General features: G+C 51.0%; 1 protein-coding gene across 1 annotated transcript in view; it reads right to left on the reverse strand.

Moving 5' to 3' along the window:
* The window catches only part of LOC123760936 (zwei Ig domain protein zig-8-like), a 337,946-nt gene that overhangs the window by 15,256 nt on the left and 309,403 nt on the right, over positions 1 to 13,287 (reverse strand). Inside the window, exons 6-7 of the mRNA XM_069331978.1 lie at positions 8,439 to 8,611; positions 6,384 to 6,513 (exon numbers count right to left, since the gene is read on the reverse strand). Coding sequence (XP_069188079.1) covers positions 6,384 to 6,513; positions 8,439 to 8,611 — 303 coding nt within the window. The remainder of the gene's footprint in view (positions 1 to 6,383; positions 6,514 to 8,438; positions 8,612 to 13,287) is intronic.

Here is a 13,287-nt window from a genome sequence, read left to right on the forward strand (position 1 = left end):
GCAGGGTGTTGACAGTCAGGGTGTAGACAGGCAGGGTGTTGACAGTCAGGGTGTAGACAGTCAGGGTGTTGACAGTCAGGGTGTTGACAGGTAGGGTGTTGACAGTCAGGGTGTAGACAGTCAGGGTGTTGACAGTCAGGGTGTTGACAGTCAGGGTGTAGACAGGCAGGGTGTTGACAGTCAGGGTGTAGACAGTCAGGGTGTTGACAGTCAGGGTGTTGACAGGTAGGGTGTTGACAGTCAGGGTGTAGACAGTCAGGGTGTTGACAGTCAGGGTGTTGACAGTCAGGGTGTAGACAGGCAGGGTGTTGACAGTCAGGGTGTAGACAGGCAGGGTGTTGACAGTCAGGGTGTTGACAGGTAGGGTGTTGACAGTCAGGGTGTAGACAGTCAGGGTGTTGACAGTCAGGGTGTAGACAGGCAGGGTGTTGACAGTCAGGGTGTAGACAGGCAGGGTGTTGACAGTCAGGGTGTAGACAGGCAGGGTGGTGATAGACATGATATTTACTAACAGGGTGTTGACAGTCAGGGTGTTGATAGACATGGTATTTACTAACAGGGTGTTGACAGACAGGGCGTTGACAGGCAGCGCGTTGACAGGTAGGGTGTTGACAGGTAGGGTGGTGACAGTCAGGGTGTTGACAGACAGGGCGTTGACAGGCAGCGCGTTGACAGGTAGGGTGTAGACAGGCAGGGTGTAGACAGGGAAGATTTTTTTATTATTATTATTTTTTTCTACCACAGACGTGGCCACACAGTTACAATGCTAACCAGCAGATATACATTTTCTTCTGTCCTCCATGGACAGGGTTAGAGATCTGTTAAACATATAGTTCAAGGGTTTATTGAACAATCAACCACAGAAGGTGATTCGGTGCTTTTAAAATGCTAAGCTAAGCTACATACGTAAATACATAGAAACACAGATTTACGTATGCCCTACATAAAGTGTTAGATGTGTCTTTTACATAGTGTCATTAATGTGCATTTACAAAAGTGAAATGTAATTCTTATCACCCTCCATATATACTTTATACACATACATATACATACACACACACACACACATATACGTACATATACATATATACATACATATATACACACACACATGCATTCACATACATTTGTCTCTTTTACTCTGACAGGCTGAGATAGCTGATAAAGAAACTAGTGTGCAATTAAGCACTTAATCACTGGAGTTAATGAAGGTGCTTTTACAAGCTCAGGTTATATAGTTACATCAAATACATACATTGTATAATTGATACATTACATGGGCAATCTTGGGTACAAGTCCAATATATCATCAAGTGTTCCAGTACTCATATAGTAATTACAGAGTTCAGCATACCTTAGCCCAGGGGGCGAAAGTCAGTCAATATGGGACATTCTACAATATAATGTTCAAGAGAGTGCATGTTTTCTCTTTCACAAAGTTGACACATTGTGTACTCGACATTTGGGTTTTGAGAAGGCAAGGTTTTGACAGATAGGGTGTTGACCGGCATGGTGTTGATAGACATGGTATTTACCAACAGGGTGTTGACAGGCAGTGCGTTGACAGGCAGGGCGTTGACAGGTAGGGTATAGACAGGCAGGGTGTGTACAGATAAGCAGTTGACCGGCAGGGTGTTGACAGTTAGGGAGTTGACCGGCATGGTGTTGACAGTTAGGGAGTTGACCGGCATGGTGTTGACAGGCATGGTGTTGACAGGCAGGGTGTTGACAGATAAGCTGTTGACCGGCATGGTGTTGATAGGTAGGGTGTTGACAGGCAGGGTGTTGACAGATAAGCTGTTGACCGGCATGGTGTTGACAGTTAGGGAGTTGACCGGCATGGTGTTGACAGGCAGGGTGTTGACAGATAGGGTGTTGACCGGCATGGTGTTGATAGGTAGGATGTTGACAGGCGGGGTGTTGACAGATAGGGTGTTGACAAGCAGGGTGTTGACAGGCAGGGTGTTGACAGGCGGGGTGTTGAGAGGCAGGGCGTTGACAGGTGGGGTGTTGACAGGCGGGGTGTTGACAGGCGGGGTGTTACCAGGCAAGGTGTTGACAGGCAGGGTGTTGACAGACGGGGTGTTGACAGGCGGGGTGTTGACAGGCGGGGTGTTGACAGGCGGGGTGTTGACAGGCGGGGTGTTGACAGGCAGGGTGTTGACAGGCAGGGTGTTGGCAGGGAGGGTTTTGACAGGCAGGGTGTTGACAGGCAGGGTGTTGACAGGCAGGGTGTTGACAGACAGGGTGTTGACAGACAGGGTGTTGACAGGCAGGGTGTTGACAGGCGGGGGTGTTGACAGGCAGGGTGTTGACAGGCAGGGTGTTGACAGGCAGGGTGTTGACAGACAGGGTGTTGACAGACAGGGTGTTGACAGACAGAGTGTTGACAGGCAGGGTGTTGACAGGCAGGGTGTTGACAGGCAGGGTGTTGACAGGCAGGGTGTTGACAGACAGGGTGTTGACAGACAGAGTGTTGACAGGCAGGGTGTTGACAGGCAGGGTGTTGACAGGCAGGGTGTTGACAGACAGGGTGTTGACAGACAGAGTGTTGACAGGCAGGGTGTTGACAGGCAGGGTGTTGACAGGCGGGGTGTTGACAGGCAGGGTGTTGACAGGCAGGGTGTTGACAGGCAGGGTGTTGACAGACAGGGTGTTGACAGACAGGGTGTTGACAGACAGGGTGTTGACAGACAGAGTGTTGACAGGCAGGGTGTTGACAGGCAGGGTGTTGACAGGCAGGGTGTTGACAGGCAGGGTGTTGACAGGCAGGGTTATCTTGAGGTTATCTTGAGATGATTTCTCAAGATAACCAGGCCTCCACCCCCAGGAAGCAGCCCGTGACAGCTGACTAACACCCAGGTACCTATTTTACTGCTAGGTAACAGGGGCATAGGGTGAAAGAAACTCTGCTCATTGTTTCTCGCCAGCGCCCGGGATCGAACCCGGGACCACAGGATCACAAGTCCAGTGTGCCGTCCACTCGGCCGACCGGCTCCCTTGGGTGTTGACAGGCAGGGTGTTGACAGGCAGGGTGTTGAGAGGCAGGGTGTTGACAGGCAGGGTGTTGACAGGTAGGGTGTTGACAGGCAGGGTGTTGACAGGCGGGGTGTTGACAGGCGGGGTGTTGACAGGCAGGGTGTTGACAGGCAGGGTGTTGACAGGCAGGGTGTTGACAGGCGGGGTGTTGACAGGCAGGGTGTTGACAGGCAGGGTGTTGACAGGCAGGGTGTTGACAGGCGGGGTGTTGACAGGCAGGGTGTTGACAGGCAGGGTGTTGACAGGCAGGGTGTTGACAGGCAAGGTGTTGACAGGCAAGGTGTTGACAGACAGGGTGTTGACAGGCAGGGTGTTGACAGGCAGGGTGTTGACAGGCAGGGTTATCTTGAGGTTATCTTGAGATGATTTCTCAAGATAACCAGGCCTCCACCCCCAGGAAGCAGCCCGTGACAGCTGACTAACACCCAGGTACCTATTTTACTGCTAGGTAACAGGGGCATAGGGTGAAAGAAACTCTGCTCATTGTTTCTCGCCAGCGCCCGGGATCGAACCCGGGACCACAGGATCACAAGTCCAGTGTGCCGTCCACTCGGCCGACCGGCTCCCTTGGGTGTTGACAGGCAGGGTGTTGACAGGCAGGGTGTTGAGAGGCAGGGTGTTGACAGGCAGGGTGTTGACAGGTAGGGTGTTGACAGGCAGGGTGTTGACAGGCAGGGTGTTGACAGGCAAGGTGTTGACAGACAGGGTGTTGACAGGCAGGGTGTTGACAGGCAGGGTGTTGACAGGCAGGGTGTTGACAGGCAGGGTGTTGACAGGCAGGGTGTTGACAGGCAGGGCGTTGACAGGCAGGGCGTTGACAGGCAGGGCGTTGACAGGCAGGGTGTTGACAGGCAGGGTGTTGACAGGCAGGGTGTTGACAGGCAGGGTGTTGACAGGCAGGGTGTTGACAGGCAGGGTGTTGACAGGCAGGGTGTTGACAGGCAGGGTGTTGACAGGCAGGGTGTTGACAGGCAGGGTGTTGACAGGCAGGGTGTTGACAGGCAGGGTGTTGACAGGCAGGGTGTTGACAGGCAGGGTGTTGACAGGCAGGGTGTTGACAGGCAGGGTGTTGACAGGCAGGGTGTTGACAGGCAGGGTGTTGACAGGCAGGGTGTTGACAGGCAGGGTGTTGACAGGCAGGGTGTTGACAGGCAGGGTGTTGACAGGCAGGGTGTTGACAGGCAGGGTGTTGACAGGCAGGGTGTTGACAGGCAGGGTGTTGACAGGCAGGGTGTTGACAGGCAGGGTGTTGACAGGCAGGGTGTTGACAGGCAGGGTGTTGACAGGCAGGGTGTTGACAGGCAGGGTGTTGACAGGCAGGGTGTTGACAGGGAGGGTGTTGACAGGCAGGGTGTCTCATATATATATTGACAGGTTCAATAGAACGAGCCCGGTAGTTCAGTCGGGTTCGTTCTCCACACACAATCCAGAATTCCGGGTTCGACTCCCGGGCGGGACACAAATGGTTGGGCTCATTTACCTTCACCTAATGTCTCTCTTCACCTAACAGTAACTAGGTACCCAGTAGGTAGTTAGCTTGTTGTGGGGTCGTATCCTGGGCGTGGTCAGTAATTCCACCTACCTGGATATAAGCCTAACGTGTATGAATACACTCAGGCTTCCTGTCCCCCTGACACAATGAATTATTCTTAAATTATTATATCCCAGTTGACAGGCGGGTAGGGAGGGAATAAACAGGAGAAAGCGCCAAGCCATTATATAGCACTGGCCTATATATAGCGACTATATAGCACTGGGAAGGGGTCAGGATAAGGATTTGGGATGGGACGGGGGGAAGGAATGGTGGCCAACCACTTGTGGACGGTCGGGGATTGAACACCGACCTGTAAGAAGCAAGACAGTTCTCTGAAGTCATTTCATTTATTCCCAACCGCAACATGACTCAACCTTCGTGAGATCCATTGTTGAGCATGCAGCCCCAGCATGGATTCTTCACTTGAGAAAGCACAAAACGAAACTCGAAAATGCAAGATAGATAGATAGAACAAGATAGAACAAGATAGAACAAGATAAAACAAGATAGAACAAGATAGAACAAGATAGAACAAGCAAGATAGAACTTGTAACAACAATGAGTCACAGAGATAAAATTTCAACAGTGTTAACAGTTGTCAATATCAACACCGAGGTAAACAAGGAAGTTGTCTGAGCTAACTCACTACATTATATTTTCATGCCATAATGAAAACGTGGAATTCGAGTCATTGTATTGAACTGTGTTTGGAAGGCAAGGCTGCAGGGAGCCAGTCAGCGACCCCGACAAGCACTTCTGTTTGAGTACACCTTGGTGAGTGCATGTTGGGGAGTACATTGAGATATATACAAGAGTTGTTACATTCTTGTACAGCCACTAGTACGCGTAGCGTTTCGGGCAAGTCCTTAATCCTATGGTCCCTGGAATACGATCCCCTGCCGCGAAGAATCGTTTTTTCATCCAAGTACACATTTTACTGTTGCGTTAAACAGAGGCTACAGTTAAGGAATTGCGCCCAGTAAATCCTCCCCGGCCAGGATACGAACCCATGACATAGCGCTCGCGGAACGCCAGGCGAGTGTCTTACCACTACACCACGGAGTGGTGTAGGGTGAGTGGGTACATCTGGGTGAGTGGGATACATCTGGGTGAGTGCATGTTGGGAAGTACATCTGTGCAAATACGTGTACGTCGGGGCTGTACCTGGACGCGCGCGCGCGCACACACACACACACACACACACACCTACAAAATCCTCAGAGGAATCAACCGGGTAAACAAGAATAAACTATTCAACACTGGTGGGACGTGAACAAGGGGACACAGGTGGAAACTGAGTACCCACATGAGCCATAAGGACGTTCGAAGGAACTTTTTCAGTGTCAGAGTAGTTAACGGATGGAATGCATTAGGAAGTGATGTGGTAGAGACTGACTCCATACACAGTTTTAAATGTAGATATGATAGAGCCCAATAGGCTCAGGAACCTGTACACCAGTTGATTGACAGTTGAGAGGCGGGACCAAAGAGCCAGAGCTCAACCCCCGCAAGTACAAATAGGTGGGTGAGTACACACATACACACACACACACACACACACACACACACACACACACACACACACACACACACACACACACACCACACACACACACACACACACACACACACACACACACACACACACACACACACACACACACACACACACACACACACACACAGTCACCTACCAGACTGGACGTGCACACACACACACACACACACACACACACACACACACACACACACACACACACACACACACACACACACACACACACACACACACACACACACAGTCACCTACCAGACTGGACGTGCACAGAGACGGACGAGACTCCGCCAGTATCTGGTCGACAGGTGTATCTGCCAGAGTCGTTGGGGGTGACCGCTGACAACATCAACCTGCTCACCGTTCTGCTCGGCGCCTTCTCTGTCTGGGGAGTGGACACACACCTCCTTATTATTATCTTCATACAACACACCCATCACTCTACCAACTCCCTTAATATATATATCTATATATTTGTTTAGGTGTGAAATTATTGCCTAAATTTTTCCAGCTTCGTCTTGTACTTGATATCATGGAATATCTGTAAAAAAAATATATGTTAAGGAAAGAGTGAGTATATATGTATATGTTAAGGCGCGTGGGAATGTTTATAATGAAGTATGATTTATATTCAATAATTCTAGACTATGAAGGTGATTGACGCGGCCAACCACACCACCTGTGTGCTGGAGTGTGTGTGGATCATGTCGAGTAAACTGCGTTTTTTGAGTTTACACATTATTTCCTAAAGTTTACCTTGAACTTTGCAAACTAGAATGGCATTTTTGTTTTTGTCTGTGCAGTTATCTGCAGTAATACGAGGATGTTATATTGAATATCACTATGTAATGTTACTTATGCCTTTACTAGATTTTTCAAGTGGCAGTATATTTCAGTCGTCAAAATATCGGCGAATTGCGTTCCATAATCTTGCGTATTTCGTGTGATAAGATCATTGATTTGTTGGTGCAGCGGTGCATGTATCCGGCTGTCACATTTGTGTGTGTTGGTGCAGCGGTGCATGTATCCGGCTGTCACATTTGTGTGTGTTGGTGCAGCTGTGCATGTATCCGGCTGTCACAGTTCACAACCCGTGTTTGGTAGTTCATTCCTGACGGAGAGTCTTATACAGAAGGTAAATATGATACATGAAAGTGCAAAACTTTACATAATACACACACTCTCTCTCTCACACACACACACTGTTACGAACCCGATTCCATCGTCGGAGCCAGGAGCAGCGACGTCAACGCCATCTGTGAGTCCGCTCTCGAAACCCTCACAAATTGGACGACGCCATCTAGTGGTGGCAGGAAGATACCAGCAAGAGGCGCTAGATTCCTGTCATGGTCAGCTCGAGAGGTAGCTGGTGCTGACCTCTGGTGAGGTGGCGCCTAGAAAATCAGCGCCATCTATTGTAGGAGGAGTTGTATGTCTATGTCAGAGTACGTAAGTGATGTTTCCTAGTGTCCCATGTACTGACCAGTGTACTGATGACTTGTCTGTATCCACAGAGTCGACGTAGGGCTGCAGTGGTACGAGGACAGTCAGCCTACCCAGGGCAGCCATTATCTCTTTACTCCATTCTGCTTTACGGAAGCAGTGAGCCGCCGCCGGAGAAGAGCTGTGTAGTGTTCTACTGTCTGCCTGTGAAGTGGCAGTGACGGAATTCGGTGTATCCCGGGACTGGCTAGAGGAAGAGACGACCGACAGTAAGGTGCTACGGAGGAGTGTAACTAGCTAGTTGCAAGAAGCTCCTGCCAGGGGTTCGCTATCCTTGTATTTATTCGTGAAGAGGCCCAGCAGCGCGAGGCTGATGTTCTCTGCCAGCACCAGGCAGGAGAGTGATTGTGGGCGTTCACAAGGAGCACCTAGTGAGACTGTGTATAAGCTGGCCCGTGGCTAGGGTAGACTCGTTGGTGTTTCCCAATACTGGTTGAGGACGGTACTGTGTGTTGAGGAAACACGGAAGCTCACAAGACTGCATCGTTTGAGCATCGAGGAGCGCTTAGTGTCCTATGAGAGTGACACTTGTGTATATATATCAGTGTAGTAATACTTCCTTTATGATTTTATATGAGGTGATGGGAAAGTGATTATATGTGAATATATTGATAATTGATGAAGTGTCGTATTCAATGCAACTCCCCCATTGTGTTTTACTTGCATTACCGAGCTTACTCCTTGAAAGCCACTACTAACTTGGGGTTGGATACCAAAACATTAGTTCCTCTAGAAAAGAACCCTGTTGGGACCCATCGTGGCCATACACACACACACACACCTGCCATACACACATGAGGTACAGACCTGGAGAGCTATTCCGCCTCTTGGAGCATCGTAGTCCAGTCTGCGGGTGCCCTGGTACCACACCACGGCGTGAGGACCCTTCATGTGGTGGTGGGCGACGGTACAGGTCACCGCCAGCACGCTGCCCTCCTGGATGTACCGTTCCTCAGCCCCCGAGATGTGTACCTGGGTACCTGCAAGTATTAGTTCACATGTACTTCAGTTCCCCTTGTACCTGTAACGTTACATCATATGTACATCACCAATTATACTTTGTATAACTCCTAATTTGTTGTAGAGTAATTATCACGGGGCACGGAGTTTACCTTTAGTGATGAATGTGATTGATATATTTAATAATTTCTTGATTTTAAATAAATGGATTTGTTGTATGCAAATATTTATCAAACATACCTCATTAACTAAACGATATAATCAGGACAGAGTAAAAAATTTTACGCCCTAACCAAACATTCAGTTATATTGACAATCTCGGCTGGACTCCTTAAACGAAGGGTCAAACCAGAGGGGATAGGGCTTTGCGGAGTAAGATTACCTCAGGGATCACATACACTCATGACTCGCTGTGTACAACATAAGCACAATCACAAACACACACACGCACACTGACGCGCTCAAACATGTAAATGTGATTCTCATTTGTTCACGAGCGAGAATACAAAAGAAGACCTGTTAGCAAGGAAGAGTGGACTAGTAAATGTACTGAAGTTCAAAAAAATTATTCCTGTCGAGGGATAAGACAAGGTGAATGAGGGCAGCAGCTGCGAGGAAGGAGCGCAGGGAGAAAGAAAGGAATCAGGGAAACACAACCCTGAACCCTACAATCCCAGAGGAGAGTGGGGAACCCTCCACAAGCAGTTCAACACAGTGAGAGGAGCACCACCTGCACCTTCCACCCAATAGACGTCCTACCTGCCCCAACCCTTGCCATCAGCCCACTAAGTGCCCATCTAGGGCACCATCCCCCCCCTACCCCCCTCTCTCCCCAGGACCTCCCTTCTTCCCCATCCCCCTAGCCCTCCCATTCCTCCCATCCAGCCACCCAAGCCCTCTCTTCTCCCCCACCCCCAAGCCATCTCTTCTCCCCCACCCCCTAAGACCTCCCTTCTCCCCGACTCCACCTAAACCCTCCCTTTTTCCTCTCTCCCTAAGCCCTCCCTTCCCCCACACCCCAACCCCTCCCTCCTCTTCTGCCTTCCCAAGCCTTATCTCGTCTCCCGTCCCATCAAGCTCTCCCTTCTCCCCCATCCGCCAAGCCTCCCCCTCTCACCCTCCCAAGCATCCCCCTCCCCCCCAAGCCCTTCCTCCTCCACCACCCTCCCCATGCCAGATCCTCCCAGCACCCTCACACCCCAGATCCCCTAGGCCCTCCCATTCCGGTCCCTCCCTGTTTTCCTGCTTCAGGGAAATCAACAGAAACTGAGGAAGGATAGAAGAAAGTCAGTTTTAAGGTGATGTACTCGAACATAGATGGGATTACAGCAAGGCAAGTGAACTAAAGGAAAGAGCACAAGAAGTGAACCCAGATGTAATCGGACTCACAGAAACAAAACTCTCAGGAATCATAATGAATGTTATGCTACCCCAGGACTACACTGTAATAAGGAATGAGAGGGAGGGAAGGAAGGGGAGGAGGCAGAGTGGCCCTACAAATAAGAAAGGAATGGAGTTTCAAGGAGATGGTTATCCTGGGCTGCAAGGGATTCAGAGACTACATAGCAGGCACCAAGATGATGGGAGGACCATGAATAGTAGTAGCAGTGATATATAACCCTCCACCAAATGACAGAAGATCTGTACAAGAGTATGACAACAACAACATGGCAGTTAACACTATAATTGAGAGGGCAGCCCCTGTTGCTTGTAGAAATAGATCTGCTCATCGTACAGGACTTCAATCAGGGAAGGATCGACTGGGAGAACGAGGAACTGCATGGAGGTGAGGATACAAGGACAGCTAAACTATTGGAGGTAGAGACAAGAAACTTCTTAAGCCAGCCCCCCTCCCCGCTCAGCTCGTTGTTGCCGTGAGGGGGGCTTAGTGGGCGGCTGCCGGAGTGTGATGCTCCTTGGGACAGTCCTCTGTCCTTTTCTAGCCTTGTGCTTCTGCTGCCGTCCTCTCCAATTCTGCTGAGCACCTTTTCCTTTTCCTTCTGTTTCGTTTTTCTCCCCCCTCTTCTCCTATCTGCTTCCCGTTTGCTGCCGACCTTTTGCTTGTTCTGGTTCTTCCCTTGGACTTCTTCTATTTTGACGCCCGAGTGCTGGAGGAGGCATACTTTTGCACCCGTAGAACTGTAGTACGCAACGTCGAGAGCGAGGGGAACCTTTTATTGTCAATCCCTCTTTCGTCACTGAACCCGATCTCGACGGACTATCGGTTCTTAAGGTGGCGTTTGTGGGGCGTATACTCACGACGCACCCCTAGGAGGCCCCGGCAAGATCGGCGATAGCTTCTTGTTGGGTGTCCTGCCTCTAATCGTGGCTCCATAGTGGGTGTGGGGGCACATTTGTGAATGAATTTTCCTTTTCGTAATGATGATATCCCCTGTTTTGTCTGTTTCTGCTTTACCTTCTCAGGCTCGTGGGGTGGGCGACCAAGCCCCCGAGTCGGTCCGTGTTGGAAGACCGGGCTCTGTAGCCTCCGCTGCATTGGGCCCCGACCTTGCTCCTCCTTTGGTCTCTCTGACTCCTTCCCCTGGCTCCCCTCCCTCCTCTGTGGTTGGGTCGAGCCCCAAGCCCCCAATTGTGACTCACCTCGTCCCCTGGCGCGGCTCCATCTTTAGTTGTAACTACTGCGCCTTTTAACCCCTCTCTCTCTCTGGGGGTTCTCACCGCCGTCCTCGTCACGGCCGCCCTCGCTCGATTCCTTCCAGTTCTGCTACCTATCAAGCCTTGTTTGGTCTCGCTTCGTGGGCCAAATATCTTGATCTCCTCCCTCTTGATTCTGCGCCTCCTGACGATTTCTCCCTCCATCGACATCTCGTTGATTCCGTGGATGCCTCATTACTTTCAACCCCACTCGTCTCGGTACACGTGTCATTGCTGCTCCTTCTCAGGATGCTGCTTCCCGCTTTGCTGCCTTATCCTGCCTTGGCGAGACCCCTGTTCGGGTCTCGAAGAACGCTCAGTTGAATGCCAGTGTTGGCACTATTCTGCTCCTGCCTCATGTTGCGACCGATGTTTGGGACCTGCGCGACTGCCACGACGATATTCGACATATCTTTGCTGCCCAGGGCCATTCTATTCTCCGGGTGGACATGTTTATTCGTCCCCCTCGTGATAGTCGCCGTCAACCCCTCCGGGTTGTGAAGACTACCTTTGATGGTAGGACCCTTCCACTCTGTCATTCTTGCTGGTGCCAGGTGCTCTGTCCAGGAGTACATTCCTTCTCATTGGCTCTGTAACAAGTGCTGGAGGTTTGGGCATGGTGCCCTCCGCTGCTCCGGGACTGTCTCTCTCTGTCCTTTGTGTGGTGGCGAAGGTCACTCTAAGTCGGAGTGCACTTCTCCCCAGGCTCGTTGCCTCAACTGCGGTGAGGCCCATCCTACCTTCTCCCATGCGTGTGTCCATTACAAGCTTGAGGCAGCCGTTCTCAACTTGAAGCGCCAGGAGCGTTTATCTTTTCCTGAGGCGAGACGCCAGGTTCGCCGGCTCCCGCCTTATGCTAATATCTCTTATGCTCGCGAGTTGCGCTCTTCCTCTCCTCGTCCTTCCCACCTTCCTCAGACTCACAACCGTTTCCGGGCCTTGGACCCTGATAGGCCCACTGCCCCCTCCTCTGTTCCTTTGGGTTCTATCCCGAAGGATCCACCTCCTGGTCCTCTGTCTGGGGTTCCCCTTCTTTCTACCCGGTCTGTCTTGTCTCCTGTGTCTTCTTCCTCGTCTCCCTCCGTTCCTCCTTCCCATCCTTCCCCTCCATCTCTTGACTCTCCCCGCCGCCTGTCGGTGCGGGCTGATGTCCATCGCTCTCCAAACGGCTGTCATGTGTGCTCTCGTTCAGCTTCTCCTGTTGAGACGCTAGAATCCGTTGCCCAGTACGTGGTTGCTGGGACACCTGTCTCTTTAAGTCAGAAGCGTAAGCCTAGCTCCTCTCCTTCCTCCTCCCCGGCGGGTAAGAAGGTTTCGCTTTCTTCCTCGGCCCCTACTTCTGCCACTCTCGCTCCTTCCCCTCCCATTTCGGTGGTTGCGCCCCCTGTTCCTGCTATGGAGGTTTCTTTAGCCCCCGCTTCCCTCTCGGTTGCTGCCCTTGCTGAGGTGCGCTCCCCTCTTTCTACCCCCCCTCTTCCTGCTGCTGTTCTTGACTGCTCCTCTCCGTTGTCTCCTCCTCTTCCTCCTCCTCCTCCTCCTCCGGACCCCGCCCGCCCACCTCTGATCTGTTCTCCCGTTTCCTTCCCTCCGTCTTTGCTCAGTTTACCCATGCCCCCTAACCCTGACTTTGCTGACCCTGATCCCGACCCTGATATTCTTTAACGTGCTCTGTTGCTCTTTTACCTTTGTTTCTTCCTTGTTCTCTGTTTTTGTCCTATCTCTTCTCGTCGTTGTCCATTCTTTAATGGAACGTTCGAGGTTATTACGCCAATTTCCTCGAACTCCAACTTCCGATTTCGCGGTTTTCGCCCCTTTGTGTCTGTCTCCAGGAGCCGAAGCTTGGTGCTCGTCCTGGTCGTTTTCGTGGCTATTCCTTTCTCTCCCCCCCCCCCAGCCGTTGCTGGGACTTCTAATTCTTCTGCTCTCTTGATTCATGCTGATGTTCCCTTTGTTCCTTTACTTTTTCCTTCGCCTCTCCATTGTTCTGCTGCTCGTATCTTTGTGGGGAAATGGTACACAGTTTGTTCCATTTATCTCCCCC

Source organism: Procambarus clarkii, chromosome 3 (assembly GCF_040958095.1).
Source record: "Procambarus clarkii isolate CNS0578487 chromosome 3, FALCON_Pclarkii_2.0, whole genome shotgun sequence".
Taxonomy (NCBI): Eukaryota; Metazoa; Arthropoda; class Malacostraca; order Decapoda; family Cambaridae; genus Procambarus; species Procambarus clarkii.